At 42.5% G+C, this 16,666-nt stretch overlaps 2 protein-coding genes across 2 annotated transcripts; one reads left to right on the top strand and one right to left on the bottom strand.

Annotated features, from left to right (window-relative positions):
* The first annotated feature begins 405 nt into the window (after positions 1-405).
* Positions 406-3,627, top strand: LOC123972758 (beta-1,4-galactosyltransferase 1-like). The gene is made up of 2 exons (XM_046052409.1): positions 406-1,102; positions 1,584-3,627. The coding sequence occupies exons 1-2, from the start codon at positions 743-745 to the stop codon at positions 2,250-2,252; spliced, it is 1,029 nt and encodes a 342-aa protein (XP_045908365.1). The 5' UTR covers positions 406-742; the 3' UTR covers positions 2,253-3,627.
* Positions 3,628-9,640: 6,013 nt separating this feature from the next.
* amer2 (APC membrane recruitment protein 2) lies at positions 9,641-12,538 on the bottom strand. The gene has a single exon (XM_046054020.1). It carries the CDS (start codon positions 12,483-12,485, stop codon positions 10,401-10,403), a length of 2,085 nt encoding a protein of 694 aa, XP_045909976.1. The 5' UTR covers positions 12,486-12,538; the 3' UTR covers positions 9,641-10,400.
* Between the last annotated feature and the right edge of the window lie 4,128 nt (positions 12,539-16,666).

Here is a 16,666-nt window from a genome sequence, read left to right as displayed (position 1 = left end):
TTTTAAAGTTGTAGTCCTTTTAGGACAGGCTATTTCTACAAGCACATTGGACAGACAGAATCACCGGGACGTCTACGCATATCAAAGGGCAGGTGTGGACAAGTTTCAGTACCTGGGACATATCTCACATATCATAGATCTGGCTGAGGACGTCTTTCAGGGTTGAGCGCTTCTGCTCAGTTCTTGGAGGACTTCTTGAAGGCTTGTCGATGACCTGCTGGTCTGTCAGCACCACGGGACACTCAGAAAATTCAGCAAGCACAATCATACACCAGTAGAGGGCCCCGTGTGACAACACAAAGGAAGTATTATAATTGCTGTATTATTTGTGGAAGTGATACTATATATTTTTTAATGTGTTTAGCCAATGACCAAGCCATTTGGTCTCTTAATTCATTACTTTGGTTTTGTTTCATATTAATTAACATTGGTCTAAAAGTACTTGGAGATAATATGCAAATTAAAGGAACTATTAAAATAGTATTCTCTATACTCAAGCACACAGCAGTACACTGAACCAGTCACTAAATTCTGGGTAACAAATGAAAAAAACAAGGATTAATTATTAACAACAGGTGTGTGGCCCAACCTGATCAGCTGACTTGGACAAGCTCAAAGAAAAAAAAACCTGTCTGTTTGCTCTTGTGTTTGGGACACCTTTGAATTGCAAAGAGAAATGCAGGAAGCAGCATCTTAGGAGACCTGTTGAGTACACATTAGGCCTACTTCAGGGGTAGCAAAAATGCTGCAAAAAATCTTTTACATCCTGGCCCTTTTTGCTTTTCTCAGCCTGGCATGTTTTGTTGTGTTTGTATTCAACCACAAAAACAGCACTTTTACTTTTTTTACTAAGCCATCCAATGTAAATGATTTTTGGGACAAGAAGCCTGAAGCTAGAAATGGCAGCCAAAATAAGACAATAACGCTGCCCAGTACAACCAAAATTCTGGGACCCTGCCCTGACATTCCTCCAAATCTTGTTGGTCCTCTCCGTGTGGAGTTTAATTATAAACGCACTTTGGATGAGGTGAGAGAGGTGATCAGTGTTCCTCTTCAGGAGGGAGGACGGTACAAACCACCTGACTGTATCGCCAAACAGAAGGTAAGTGAATGACTGGCGAGATAAATTAATACATAAATAAATAAATAATGAAATTATAGATTTAGAACACTTTACCATGAAATTAAACACTTGTAATATGTGTACAGTGTGTTTAAACAATGATAACTAAACGTGCATGTAATGGAGCACGGGCAAAGCATAGCCTATTGTTCTAATTTTGGGCATTGCTAGTCTAGAAATAAGTTATGTTAACTTTATTACATGTATTTTGTGTATGTATAATTAAATTTTAAGCCAGTGCATGAACTTTTATTTCAGTTTTTTATTTCACTCTACGCTGCGATAAAAGTCAAAATTCTGAGACTTTGTTTCAGTTTAAGAGTTTAAGACTTAAACTCAGAACTTAAATACATGTGGCCCGAATTCTCTACCATGCTTCTTGATATTATAAAGGTTTAACAAAAAAAAAAACCCCACCAAAGCCTAAATGACTGCATTTTTGCTTATTTCACTTGTTTAGGTGGCGATCATCATCGCATTCCGAAATCGGCATGAGCACCTGAAGCATTGGCTGTTTTATCTCCATCCTATATTGATACGACAGCAGTTGGACTACACTGTGTACGTTATCAACCAGGGTGGTGAAGGAGTGTTCAACCGGGCTAAACTGATGAATGTAGGCTATGCTGAAGCACTGAAGGAATATGATTATGAGTGCTTTGTCTTCTCTGACGTAGATCTAGTTCCTATGGATGACCGTAACCTCTATAGATGTTTTGACAAGCCCCGACACTTGGCTGTGGCTATGGACAAATTTAACTTCCATTTACCCTATACCGCCTACTTTGGCGGGGTTTCTTCATTGTCCAAGGAGCAATACTTGAAGATTAACGGCTTCCCGAACACTTACTGGGGCTGGGGTGGTGAGGACGACGATATCTATAAGCGAATTTTCTACCGTGGAATGTCCATCTCTCGACCTGACAATGTGATAGGAAAGTACAAAATGATCAGACATCAGAGAGACCGGCACAATGAGCCTAACCCACATAATCCTGACAAACTGGCCCATACCAAGAAGGCCATGGGTAAAGATGGAATTAATTCCCTCAGTTACACAGTCAAGGAGATTGTGAAGGATAAACTTTACACTTTTATCACTGTGGATATTCAGGCTCCGCCAAGCTGAGTGTGGGTGGAACTTGTGGATCTGGGACTGCTGTTGACTTTGGATTCTTTGGTGTTTCAGTCTTAAGAATCAAACTAAGGCAGCTTGAACCGATTCAGCCTTGGGTGTGTCAGATGCATGTCTTGGTGTAGGGTAACAGATGCAAACATTTGCGCATGTGTGGACAAAGACATTTTGGCAATTGTTGCATCCAGTAGATTTTTGTGTACTGCAAGGCTAAATATCACATGTGTAGCGGATGATGTAAAGGCCAGACCGGAGTGTTTGGTTAGCCAATGAGGTGTTGAAGGGGTCTTATGGTTTCTAATTTATACAGTAGTTTCTCATTTGCATGATTTTGCAATATCAACTTTAAATTGTTGTTGTTGAAATTACTGTTACTGTGAATGTGGAACATACTGGAAAGGTGTAGCCTACAGTATCACTGCAAAAACTAAAATCTAAGTAAGATTAATTATCTTAATAGAAGGCAAAATATACTTGCTTTTGTCTGACAAGATATTTTTTCTTACCAGGCGGCTTTTACGTAAGAGAATTTCACTTGTTTCAAGTTTTTTTGTCCTTAAGTAGCAAGTCAAATGTTCTTGTTGTGTTGGCAGATAATTTTGCTTATTTTAAGTAATATTCCCCCCATTTTATTGCTTTTTCCCTTGTTTTTGAGAGCTCAGTTTTTGCAGTGCACTGTGAATACACTTGTAGTTGAAATTTGTTGTTTGTATGAAATGTTTTGATGGCTCCTTCTCATTTGGCTCTCAGGCACATTTAACATTAACATCAATTTGTGACACAGTTCCTTAGACTTTTGACTGTCCTGGCAGAAAGGAATGGAAAAGGGAAATTTCATTTTGGTGGAAGTGATGGCAATATCTTTTTCTTTTTGACAGATTGGTTTACTGTGTCCTTTTGCAATGAAGTAGTGTCCTGCACAGTGTAAACTGATGTGACAGTTGTACCCATGTTTTGTGAATTGTAACAATGTTTTTTTTTTTAAAAGTGTTTCGCAATTGAGAAGAACTGTAATGACATTTATGGCCACCATGGTCCAGCATTGCGCTTTGCCAATTACATAAAAACTAAAATGATCTGCTTTGATCAGCAGATGTAGTTGATATAGTTGGTGTATGAAACAGTGTTTCACCATCATTTAATCGCTATTTCTGGATTTCAGTTACAGTTTTAATTTTTACCACACGGGGTGTATTATATTCTGCAAAGTTCATGATCATATCATGCAACTTGTATTAGAAACCTGTCGCTCTAACATATAATATGTATGCACTGTATATGTGTTTATGTATGTGTTCAGTTTAGTTTTGTTTGGAATTCATGTGTTTGCCAAATTTAACCTGGTTTAAGATTAAATACATCAAAGTCACTCTCAATGAGAGATTGAAAATACTAAACATCTCTACCACAATTTCACTCCCTGTAGAGATTCCGGTAAGAATTTAGGGGTATTCAACTCTTCTCGCTCAGTAATGCAAAGAGATGGAGTGACCAGTTTGAATGCATTTTTAAAATCACTTGTCACAATGCTTGTTTTACTGGTTTCGTTACTCCCTCCATGCAGGTTATCTTTCTGATCAGCTGAGGTTTGGCGGGGGGATATGAACTCATGAAGAAGACTCTTTTGAAAGAGAATTGTATAGCCCTCTGGCCAGAATACACTCACTTAAAAGCACAACTATGCATATGTAGTGTATCCTCAAGCCCGCCCTACCTCCTTATGAAAAATTCAGCATTGTTGCTAAAGTAAATAAGAGGAAACACGACACACTTTGCAGGAGGGGACCAACCCATGTTAATGTTGCGCTCATGATGTTACACTTATTTCTTGTCTGGTAATGACAGTCAAGCATTCAATAGGGGAATTAATTGAGGAAATGAAGATAGCTAATAGATAATGTTAATTCAATACTGAGTAAATTCAAGCTATTGTACCCTGTATTAGACCATTAACTCACTTCCCTGACCTTGTATCCTTAAAGGAAATTTCAGTCATCACTCATCTTGTGATTCATAATTCAATTCATATTCTTCTTTGCTGCTCACATGCTCCCATTCAGTTTGGAACTTAATTGAAATATCTTGTTTCTGGCTGATTTATCATTTCAAAGTCAGAATTTGTCGCTGAAGAGGAACATGTGCTTGTTTGTCCTTTACACTGGTAAACTAGTATAAACCAGATTTTTCATTTGCTTCTGCAGAGTTAAAACCTCACTCAGCATCACGCTGAACTGCATGCCCTTGTCTTCACGGTGTACCACACATTCACGGAGTCAGAAGCTTGTCTGTTGATGAATTATTGACAAGTGGGAGCACTGCACAACATCGAGAGGGACTGTGGCAGCGTATGAGAGACAGTGAGAGAAGTGAAGGAGGATAGAGGATGAAGCAAAAACAACATCAACAGAGAGGGGGATACACAGAGAAGAAAAATGGTGGTGGTGATGGTGGCAGGGAGATTCCCATGAGATTGCAGTAGTGAAACCCAGTGGTAAAGAGTGGAACCTTCGCATGAGGAATTGATGTGTGTGTGAGATGTATGCTAAAGGTCAGTCTCCTTTTCTTGATTCTCCTGTTGATGGCTTATTAAGTGGCATTTACACTCTGACAATATGGAGTAAGGGTAAGGATTTAAGTTTGCTTTAGCAAAAATAATTGAATTTGTGTCTGTTACTGTGGTATATGTATGTGCATTTCAACATGCGCATTTTTATTTGTGTAAATGTTGCTTGGCACCAGTTCAACTCCAATCACATCTCTCACACACCGTGTTAGCAACCACCACTACCACCCCCCTAACACTCTCCCATCCTCCTTCCTGCCCAGCCCCCTCTTTTCATTGGTTGACCTAGTGGAGTTACTATGGGAACGAGTGTAGAGAGGCTGCCATGCAGAATGTGGGGTACGGCTTTTGAATGGTGCTTAGGGCTCCATCACACACGCACACACACACACACACACACACACACACAAGTTTATCAGGGAGAGGAAACCCTACCTATCATCAATATATAATTTTTTAGAAATGTCCATACAACCTTTCGCTCTACTCTTTCTCCACCAGCATCTGTAATTTATTGGGTAGAGGGCTTCTCTGAAAAGCTAAAATGTGTTCTTGTAATTTATATTCTAAGGTTTAGAAAGACAATTCTGCACTACTGTGCATGTATATAAGCATCAGATGTATAAGCATTTCATCATTTTAACCAAAATATGATGACGACGTTTAGTCAAATTTTCATAGGAACTGTATGTAAATACTAACCTTTATAAAGTCTATGATACTAACACGACTAAATTGACAATAGTTTTACAAACTTAAACCGCAGTAGATACCGATTTAGCTTGAAATATGGAAAACAAATCCCAGTCAACATGTTTTGGATCTTTAGAAAAAACTAGAAAGAAATTCCGACCCTAGCAGAAAACTAGCTAGTTACAATACACATTATAATTGATTATGATGACATACAGGAATTGTATGTACATCCATACAGCTACAGTCACAGGCTACAATACCCTAAAGCAAGACTATGTAACTTTTGGAAGAAGAAATAGCACATTCATAGTCTAGCAGCTGGTGGCCAGTGTTAGCAAACAATACACACATTGCTGTAAATGACATCACTGAGTCAGTTTGCTCATTTAATGACTCTTCTGTGCTAACAAACAAAAAACAAAACAAAAAAAAGACTCTTCTGTGCTTGTGTTACTATTACACTACATTTTAGCATAGCATTATGTGATTATTGCTACTTGTAGCTGCTGTTCATCAAAAGTTACATAGGCTAGCTAAAGGCTTCATTCAAGAGCAGTGAAGCCAGACAAACCCTTAACTCACAGTCACAATAAATCTCCCACTTTTTCTTCATGGTTTTCCTCCTCACTCGCTCCCTTGTTCTCTTCTCTTCAGTATAAGAACTTCGTTGTTCAGCACAAACTAAATCCTCCCTGTTGTGCATTTATACCAGGTTTATGCACCAATACAAACACAAACACAGAGGCACAAACATGGCTTACAATGAGGACGAGTGTCCATTAATGATGAGATCAGCCAACACACACACACGCTTGCGTGCACACCAGCACGCACCATTCTCACTGTCAGCATCACTAGCTTTGATCTGGTGGGCTGGTAGGAGTGTTATAGTCTTACGTAAGGCTTTTACATAAACCTCAGCGTGCAGAAACGGAGGGAGTGAGCTGGATAGAGAGGGAGGGGGGTTTGCTGCACCATTACAAAGGGTATTCGCACTGCACCAAATCCTCCTCCCACTACACATGCATGCGCACCCACATCACAACAACATACAAGCTTTCTCTAGCAACACGTGTCTTCCTCGAAATAATGAGACCATCCCTTTCATCTGTATTCAGGACACACAGGAACATCTACAGGTTCCATATCCACATGCATCAGCTGTGCAGACCTACAAGTGTGACGCCACAACAAAAATGCCACACGCTGCATGTCAACAAAAGCGTCTCATGTTTCTCACCCTCGTTCCCACCCAACCTACTCCTTATGGACTGAAGCCACCATCATGTAGGGGCTGCAAAGATTGAGAGGGGTGGGGGGTTGAGGAGAGAAAGGCTTGTGTTGCTGTAATTATGGTACACAAAGCCTCTGACATTAAATTGTATGGATTCTTATATAAATGGGGTTACAAAGAGTCAGGAGCTCATCTATCAGGGCAGTTTTATTCATTAAATATGAAAAGTGGAAAGATTTCACACTGTGAACAGACACAAGGTAACAGAAAAAAGGAAAACATGATGTGCTTTTCATCGCAGCAAATGATCACACAAATGCCCAGATTTGTAAACAGAAAGAAAAGAGAGATGTCTGGAAAGAAAATACAAGGAACTGAGCCACGTGGCAATATGGTGGACTCTGTGGTTGATGTCATTACTGTGTATATGCAAGTGTGACTCAAATGTTCAACTTATTCCTACTTGGAAGAAGCTTAGAAAAGACTTCTATTTACACAGCCAGCTGTGGCAGGTGGAACATGAACTGAGGAGGACGCCATATTTCAACAAAACTTGTTAAACATATGACGCAGAATGATCACTTCTTGTCCAGTTCATAGTTCCCTACTCTATCTTAATCTTAACAATAAAGAGGTGGTATTATGCTCATTTTCAGATTCAAAATCTTATTTAGGTGTTGTACCAGAACAGGTTTACATGGTTTCATTTTTTAAAAACACCATATTTCTGTGATACTGAACATTACAGCAGCTCCTCTTTTTACCCTGTGTGTTGAATGCTTCGTTTTAGCTATGAAGTGATAAATCTTACCTCTACGTGATCTTTGTTGGGAGTTGCACATGCACAGTTCCTAGTTTAGGACCAGGACTAGCCAATCAGAAGCAGAGAGGGGCAGGTCAGTGAGAAGCCGGAAAACACGGCTTCGGTTCAGCTGTATATGTTGCCCCTACCAGCTTAGCAACAAGGACTGGAGCAAGAGTTTACATCTTTCATCCATAAAGTTTCATCCCTGTGTCGTCAAAGGAGAGGGAAAAAGCCAAAAAGCATCATATGATTGCTTCAATATAATTTGATTGGTGACAATGTGGTTTCCCATTCATTATTTTTTGGAGTCTCTGGGCAACTGTTTTGGTCAACAATCCACTATCACCACCAATGCTGTTTGAAGAAAATATTCTTCTTTTTGAAGATTTAGATTGTTGACCATATCAGTCTCCCAAAAACCTTATGGCACCATCCCTTTCCATCCAATCACTCATCACTCAATCAACACTACAAGGGAGGGAGAATGAAAGTGACTGCATAATAAATCAAAAGAGCACAGTGTAAGCAAAAACATAAACGGGCATGATCATTCTCTGCTCCCTATGTGACCTTTAACCTGCCCTTTTTATCCGGTGAGAAACGCATTTACTGACCTGGGATCAGGTTACCCCAATGACCTGTCCTACACTACACCATCAGGAGACTGAAAAGATATCTGAACCTGGAGCAGTGGTGTGGATCAATCATTACATTCTGAGATGAGATGGAAAGCTGTCATGAACTAGAATGACCCTCAGGTGTCATTGGTACCCTTGTGGTTAGGATTAGAGAAAATTTTCACCATCTTGAATGTCTTTTCCTATGAAAACCCCTCTCTTTAACTGAAGGGTAGGGTCCACTCTGCTCCCTGTAACTTGTCTCACTGAACCACTGACAAAGGCCTTTTAGGGCTGCAATACACCCCCTCACTCTCAAGACAAGTGTCGCTTTGCAAAGCTGCAACACTGTGCAGCGGTTTGTCTTCATTTTTCAGAGCACGGTGGACTTAGAAAACAGTAAACTCCACCATTAGTATTGCCTCCACAAAGGACGGACAAAGAGGAAAACAGACCAACACAGGAAAATATATGCTGACCAATGATCTACAATGATGTCAAGCTACATTCAGATTCCCACACAGCTGCGGTGGCTCCTAGTTGTACAATGTTTAGTAGAACAACAGCCAGGAGAAGAAGGGTGAAGGACTCTAAACTGATTTAGCATCAGTCCCCGAATTATGCTTTGTATTACACTGAGATCCAGTTAATAAAGTGACTTTTTTCTTTAAATGGATCCCTGACAGAATTTTCTTTTTGGGGGGTTGTCGCAGCCTATTTAAAACTGGCTAGCAGCAAGGATGCCTCCCTGCCATCCACCCACACCAGCTTGTAAGGTATATTAGTACAGAAGAACAGAAAGAACAGAAAGCAGAGTATAGAAGCTGGTGCGATCACAGTTTAAGATCCGTGCAGTGTGACTCAGAAAGAAGGAGCCTATAAAAACTCTATGAAATCCAGTGAAGAAGAAAGTACTAACTAGAAAAAGTTGGCTGTTTATGCATGTGTCCTTGAAGAAAAGAGTCATCCAGTGCAGCTAAAAAGACAGTGCCAAAGGTTGAACAGTGTGTGTAACTTAGATCATTCAGAGTTAGATGATGTTCCCTGACCTTTGTGCCTTGTATGTGTGGCACTGCATGCAGAGAGTGAGAGAAATTGTCTGTGTGCATGTATGACTTTGTGTGTGTGTGTGTGTGTGTGTGTGTGTGTGTGTTTGTGTGTATTGAAGTGTCAGTGCAAGGGATCCCTCCAGGTGGAGTATTGCGATAGTTCTGCAGGTTTCCATTGGTAATTCAACAGTTGTAAATCCCAGAGATTGAAATCCTATGGATGCCGGGTGATGCAGTGGGTTGTAAGTAATATCCAAATGCAACAGGCTGAAGCCAAACTTAGTCCATCCACAATAAAATAATTTACCAGCTAAAACCGAGGCGCTCTCCCCCTCCAAAAAACACAAGTTTTGTGTGGCCTTCTGTAGGACAGCTATGCCACATTTTTAGCTGCAAAGTAAGTAAGTAATAAAACTGGTTCAGATCTCTAGATTTGCAGTTTAATAATCAGTGTACGGTCAGAAGAAGACCATCTTCATAAAGCAAAAAACACATACAATGGCCGAACAAAAACTGGTGGGTTATTCCAGGCTGTGGATACTGTTGAGTCTTTTCAAGACAATTAGAGGCTGTAAATGAAGTTTATTTTAACTTTGGCTCTAAAATCAAAGGATTAGGAGGTAATTTGTTACAGATTAGACAAAATGACAAACTCAGAAAAAAAACAACTTTAGATTAGGTCCTTATAAGCAAATCGTGTTACGCCATGTGGTAATTCCATAAGAAAAATGTAAAAGATAAGAAGGTGCTCTGCTTTTCTTTAGTTTTTTTGTTAGTTTTTTTGCAGTGTGCAGTCATGAGCGGTCAAAGTCTCAGCAGGTATGGGGCTTTTCCAGGAAGTTACAAGGCAAATGTGTCTATTGCGAGTCCATGGATTGTCAAGAGTCAACATCAAAAGTTCCAGTGAGGGCTGTGAAGTGTTAACCCAGCTTTTTGGAGTCTCCTCGTGACTTTCTCAAGTGAACAAAACCACTTATTCTATTCTTGCCTGTCGTAAGCCAAAACACTTAAGGAATGAGAGCTTTTAAGATTGGAGAGGAATTTATAGGCTGTTAACTCTACAGCTCAACATTTTTCTTGGTCTGGGAAACTTTTGGCTCTACATAAACAGCCCTGAAGTGATGTAGACTCAAGTCCATACATTAGTAGGAGAGAACCCCACCCCCATCTGATAGGAACTACTTCTTGTGGGCAGTTCCTCTGGTTCTGCTGCCAGGTTTGTTTCCAGAACGACGGACGGGCACCTTGGATACAGGGATTCTGGTGCGAGCCGGGGGAGGCGCTTGGGTCTTTGCCGGAGGGGATTCGGCCTCTAGAACAGAGGAGAGGGCTGACTGGCTTACAGAGTGGGGAGGTGGGGTTTGTCTGGTGCTTACTGGGATCTTGGATTCCCGAGGAAGGCTGGTGCTGCCTTTCATTGACCGGAAGGAGGAACAGGAGGAGGAGGAAGGAGGAGATGTTTGGGAGTTGGGGCTCAGTTTGTATTCCGTTGATGGAGAGGGAGTACTGTTTACATCATCATCTCCCTCCTGCTCTTCCTCTCCTTCCTCTTCAGGGTCATGGTAGAAGTCATACAGGTGGTCTCCAGAGCAACTGTCACGTGATAGGGCCATCTTCTGGTTACGCTGCAGCCCGCTCTCGTCAGGTGTTGCTGTGGGTGTTGCGGAGGGTGTGTCCCAGTAGCCCTCATCACTAAGTGGCTCTTTTTCACCAGGTGATGTGGGATGACGGCCATGTGTGTGAGGGAGGGGGGGTTTAGCTGCCCGGCTTCCTGCTCCACCAACTACTGGAATCTTACTGAGCCCCAACGCCTTCACCTGTGTTACCTTTCGGTCTTCACTCCTGGAGGCTGAGGGCAGGTGGCTGCTGGCAAGGCAGGAGGTGGCTCGAGGAGGATAAGTGGAAGTGGGAGTGGTAGAGGGAGGTTGGTGTAATCGGGGCAAAGCAGGGGAGTTGTCCCCTGTCGAGGGCAGCATGTGCCAGAGCCCCTGCATGTCCGCATCATCCACTCCTTCTGGACTCGCCATTTCTTCCCCTCCGCCCATGTAGGCCACCACACCACTACCGGCTGGGTGCTGCTGTGGTGGAGGTGGTGCCCGAGCCCGGGCTGGGAGGGAGATAGGCACTGAGCTTGGGGAAACAGAGAACATGGGCTGGATGAGCTGGGAAGGTAGAGAGGTTTTGGATGGGGAGCCACGAGACATGGCACTTGTGACACCAACAGCTCTCCCAGCACCCGCTCCCACACCCCCCCCTCCTCCCCCACTGCTGCTACTGCTGGTGCCACTACCCCCATTACCCGCTGGCCCCTCCTCGTCTGCGTCAGCAATAATGTCACCACAACCTGTCAGTGAATCAAAGCTCTTGAGGGATGTGACATCGGTGAAGAGGAGAGAGCAGAGGCGGTCCACAGAAGGCTCTGAGGGTGGGTCCCCTGTGCTGCAGCGATCCAAAGGGGGTGTTGTGAGGGAGGGGGTGAGGCTGGAAATTGAGGCTTTGGTTTTTTGGATGGGAGGGCGCAGAGGCGAGTCAGTTGGTGTGTAAGGAAAGGGGGAGTCTGGCTCACCAGATGGCCCTGGCATGGCAACACAGTGTGGGGGTGTCATGGTAACACTAGTAGTGGGAGTCTCTAGGTTAGGCTCTGTCTCTGCGTTCCCACAATCCTCTTGGTGATGATGAGGAGCCGGTTCAAGGGTGAGCGTTATATCCTTTACCTTTTCAGAGTCAGCAAGATCCCCATGCTTCTCCTTCTTGCCTTCCACCTCTTCCCCCTCTCTCTCGTTAGTTTTTTCCTTGCGTCTCCATCGCATGCTGCTAAAAAAGCCCTTTAGGCCCCTCCCTCTTCTGACAAGCCCTGCCCCTCCGTTTTGACTTGACCTAAAACTCCCACGTCGGAGTAGAGAGAAGAAAGTCAGCGATTTGCTGAGAGACCTCACCGGTCCCGCCTCCAGGCTAGCAAGCGCCTCCCCTCTCTGTCCATCAGTGTCGTTGTTAGAGCCCGTTAGTCCATCGTGGGTTTTGCTCCTAACGAGCTCTGCCGATGCCGCCGAGCCGTTCCCATTCAAAGAATTCCCATTGTCAGAATTCCCGTTGTTTGCGCTGTGTGTAGCCCCTTTGTTCCTGAAGGAGAAGAAGCTGGCCATTCCAGAGCCGGTGCTCCGCTTTCCGAAGAGTTTGAAGGCAGCTTTGTTGATCTTCCCTGTGGACTGAGGGTCACACTGAGGGGCCACAGGAGGCTCCACACACTCCGACTGCACCTCCATTATCTATTATATGTCTATCGTCTTCCTCTAGCTCTGTAGCTGCCTTTCTGTCCTCTATCTCTCTCTGGCCACACATACACTCCTCTCTCTCTCTCTCCCTCTCTCTCCTCCCTGCTGTCTGGTGCTCTTTCACTCCCACTCTGACTTGCTCTAACGCCTGCCTGCTGGTTTTCTCTCAGACTCCCTCCCTCCCCTCCCTCTCTTTCTCTCTCTCTCTCTCTCTCTATCACAGGCTGGGTGCTGCTCCTAACTGTATCCATGGCAACTGGGTGGGCTAAGCAGCTTTCGTCAACGTTGGCGGGGCGCCAGTGTCTGCCCTCCACTCCCTCCCCCATCCTCTTCCTCCTCTCCTCCTCTACCTTTCCTGTCATCAGTGCCGTGTTTGCTCTTTTCTTTTAACTGTTCATCAATTTATAAGCCCCACATACACTTTTTCCATCCCTGCATGCGTGCCTCTGTGTGTTCGTACTGTGTTTTGTATTCTACATGTGTCATAGCAATTAAGTAGAGATACACACCCACTGATGAGTTATGACGGATTAGACAGTAGACAGTTTAATATGTTTATGTGAGCTTCCTCAGTGGGTCATGAGACAGAGTGGAGTGGCTAATTATAAAGACTGCTTGCATACTTGTTTATACATCTTTGTGGAACATGAGCGATGAGAGTGGAGCAGACGACTTAATAGCACAAGTTCCACACATGAACATTTTGAATTAGTTTCTTGTAGATGTGTATCACTGGGTGAGGTAAGTCATATCAAAGCTTCATGCAAAAAATATCTTGACATTACAAATGTACCAGTGTTTGTGTGTGTGTGTGTGTGTGTTTGAGCGTGCATGTGTGTGAGCATGGAAAAGCTCCAAGTAAATAAAAATAAGCGTGTAAGAAGCCTGACTTAGAGGACTCAAATACAAGATCTGCTGATCAACAGTGTGGGAGGACTTAAGCCAGGATATGGATTTAGAAAAAGATAGTGCACACACACACACACACACACGTGCACACATGTTTACTTATGTCACTTGGATATTAAATAGACATTAATTTCCTGGAGACTTACCCTAATCCTAACCACTACTTGGCTAACCCTAACCCTAACCGTAACCAAGACTTGCCCACTGGCCCAAAAATCATCTTTTTCCCAAGACAAGACTATTGTCCCCAAATAGACAATCTGTCCCAAATCAATTGGTCTTTAGTCTTAAATGTGTCCCAAAATGTAGCATAGGTTAGACACACACGCACACACACACACACACAGAGCTCAGACATGCCTCCAATACAGTTTGGGTCAGACATATAGGCCATATGGCCTCAAACCCTCTTCCATATGGACGCACAGGACCAGGTGTCTGAAAGCTATGTGTTATCCTATCACCCTAAGTGTGTCTGTGTTTTTGTAACTCATGTAATCAACAATACATAATTCTTTTTAGATTAGATGTACTGTTAGCGCCTTCCCTGGCAACCAAGTTTCTGTTGTCATTTAGAACAATTAACTGTTCACAAACTGGAGCAGTGTGCATCTTTAACTTACTGTCTTGTAATTTTCTTTTTTAAAGTCTCTTGAATTTACATAAGAAATATATATATAATATGTAAAATGGTTCAAGTCTTGAAACATGTTGATGAAAATGCATCTCTATTCTATCCTCCCAACCCCCCATGAATCTCCCTGATACCCCGACCCACTTACAAACCTTCTCTCCCCTCCTTCCTGTCTTCCCCTGCTCCTTTTCTCTCTCTCTCTCTCTCTCTCTCTCTCCTCCTACTCCTCCTCCTCCTCCTCCTCAGTTGCTGTGAGCACAGGCTCTCCTGTTCCAGCCCACTGCTAGTATCAAACAATGTCTGCATTCATCTGCCTAAGGCAACACACACACACACACACACACACACACACTCACACACAGATCCACAGACATGCTCACACCCACACAAACACATTTTGAGGGCTTCCCCAGAGTGAAGCACTGAAGCATGTCTTCCTTATGCTCTCCCCCAATAGGAAAGATAATCTGTCCGCTCAGCCCACAAGTCAGTCACCCAGCCTGTCTGCTTGCCAGTCAGTCAGTCGCCCGGTGTGCAAGTTTTCAGGTACATCAGATACTCAAGCAGAATGCCCTACAGCCATGCTAGCAGGTCAGCTGGCTATTGGATGGACTTGAAGCTGACTCTGAGCAGCAGATGGCCGGCAATGAGTGGAGGCTGACGAGTGGGTTCAGTTATCACATGATGAGACAAAGGATTTTGCTGAGTGCTTATGGTGGAAATGCACGTTGTAATGCCACTTAAATCATCAGTACATCATTATTACTACTAATATGCAATATTTGTATATTCTGTAATTTAGACCATTATCACAAATTAGGCAGCGTTCACAATCTATTTCACATTGTTGGAGCAGGCTGGAGTTAGTGGGAAAGCAACAGGGTTAAGAGGATAATAATATTTACTACAATCAATTAATAAAGACGGCATGCTTTGACATTAACTTTAAATTTTATATTATCATACTAGGCTATTACAAAATAAATATGTACCCCCCTGACTGAATAATTAATTCTATCCCTATTTACTATGAACAAGAAGATAGACACGTGCACACACACAAATGAAAAAGTACACACCCTATTATCTTTTCACCCCACCCCCCATCTGTCTAAAGAGGGTTCCCATTTCAGCCCCCTGAGTGAAGCTCAACACTAAGTGGGACAGTTAGAGGACATTTTCTTTATCTTTCTCTCTTACTGTGTCTTCTAATAGTATGGCTTGTCTTAGTGTGGGTGCATGCATAGTGTGCGTATCCATTGCAATATGCCTGCATGTGGCTGCTGAATGTGCTTTTAAACTCTCTATGCTCTGCTAGCAAAGAGCCTCAGGATGCAAATATTGATGCGCATGGGAGTGCATGTGTGTAGGGCAGCGTGAAAGAATGGATGGAAATACAGATGGATGAATATGCCAACATGATGCTGAGTGTACAAAATTTAAAGAACTTGCCTGTTTGTGTTTACCTTTACAATTAAAATGAAAGTGCACTGCCTCGCCTAGGCAACTCCAGAGATGCAAATCATTTCTAGGTAAAGGCAATGCATTTGCATATTTCTCTTCACTGCCACTAGGAGTGGCCATACAGTAGTTGCTCATCCTGTACAGCCTAACTTTTCTACTGAATCCACATCATGATGTAATTATCTTGATTTATTGAAGTGTGTATCCTTATCATCCAACTCAAATGATCTGACTACAATGAGTGCCAATGGTAAATATAATGACTATGCAACACTTAGTATCTATTGTTTGTTCAATCCAGTCTTTTTGTACATTGGTACCAACCTTGCAAACCACATCAAAATCATGACATAATTACTTTTAGATAAACAGTCCAAGTGCAATTTCAATAAATCAAAATCAAAACTGCAAATCAGACACTAAAAACACATTCTGCTTCTCTAGGCTCCAGCTCTCCACCACCCTGTTCACTACTAAGTTACTGTATTGCCAACATGTGCAGAATAAAAACATGTTGAATAAAATTATATGGTTTTACATGCTCAAATAACACAACTGAGCAAAAGTCTAACTGTGTGATATTCCCTTGATGTGCCCTCACCATCACAAAGACCAAGGTGTTTACATGACATAGTCAATAGTCTGTACTTTGCGTCAGTGGGCTAATCAACACTAAATCACATACCCTAATCAGTAATATCAGCAGGTGTTTTACCTTTGGCAGATAATGAAAAACACCTGCTATGAACATACTAGCTAGGAAGTTTCAGCCTTTAGACAGTAGTGCTGCAGCAATTGCCTCACGTGCTGATTTACTCTTTATTAAGGATTGATCAAGATTTTAGCATGTAAATGTATGACTCTTGACAGGGATGAGACCATAATAGAAACCCATATTCTAGTTGACTGTTGGGTGTCATCTCTGCCTGTGATATGATGGGTGTTGAAGCATCAGCATAATACAATATGGTAGATTTTATTAAAATCATTTTACAACACAGGGTTGTATGATGAGATTATGTTGTAATTCCCTTTATGTTACTCAAAGAAAACAAACATAATTTACATAAATTATATATATTCTGAGCGGTTTTAATGCAGAGCCCTCCTGTACAGGGCAGTGCCCATTTCAGTTTGTGATTCAGGATGCTTTCTATTGCTCCTC

This window comes from Micropterus dolomieu, linkage group LG01, assembly GCF_021292245.1.
Source record: "Micropterus dolomieu isolate WLL.071019.BEF.003 ecotype Adirondacks linkage group LG01, ASM2129224v1, whole genome shotgun sequence".
In the NCBI taxonomy this organism is placed as follows: domain Eukaryota; kingdom Metazoa; phylum Chordata; class Actinopteri; order Centrarchiformes; family Centrarchidae; genus Micropterus; species Micropterus dolomieu.
The sequence above is the reverse complement of the archived record's forward strand: the minus strand, read 5'-3'. Positions and strand labels throughout refer to the sequence as shown.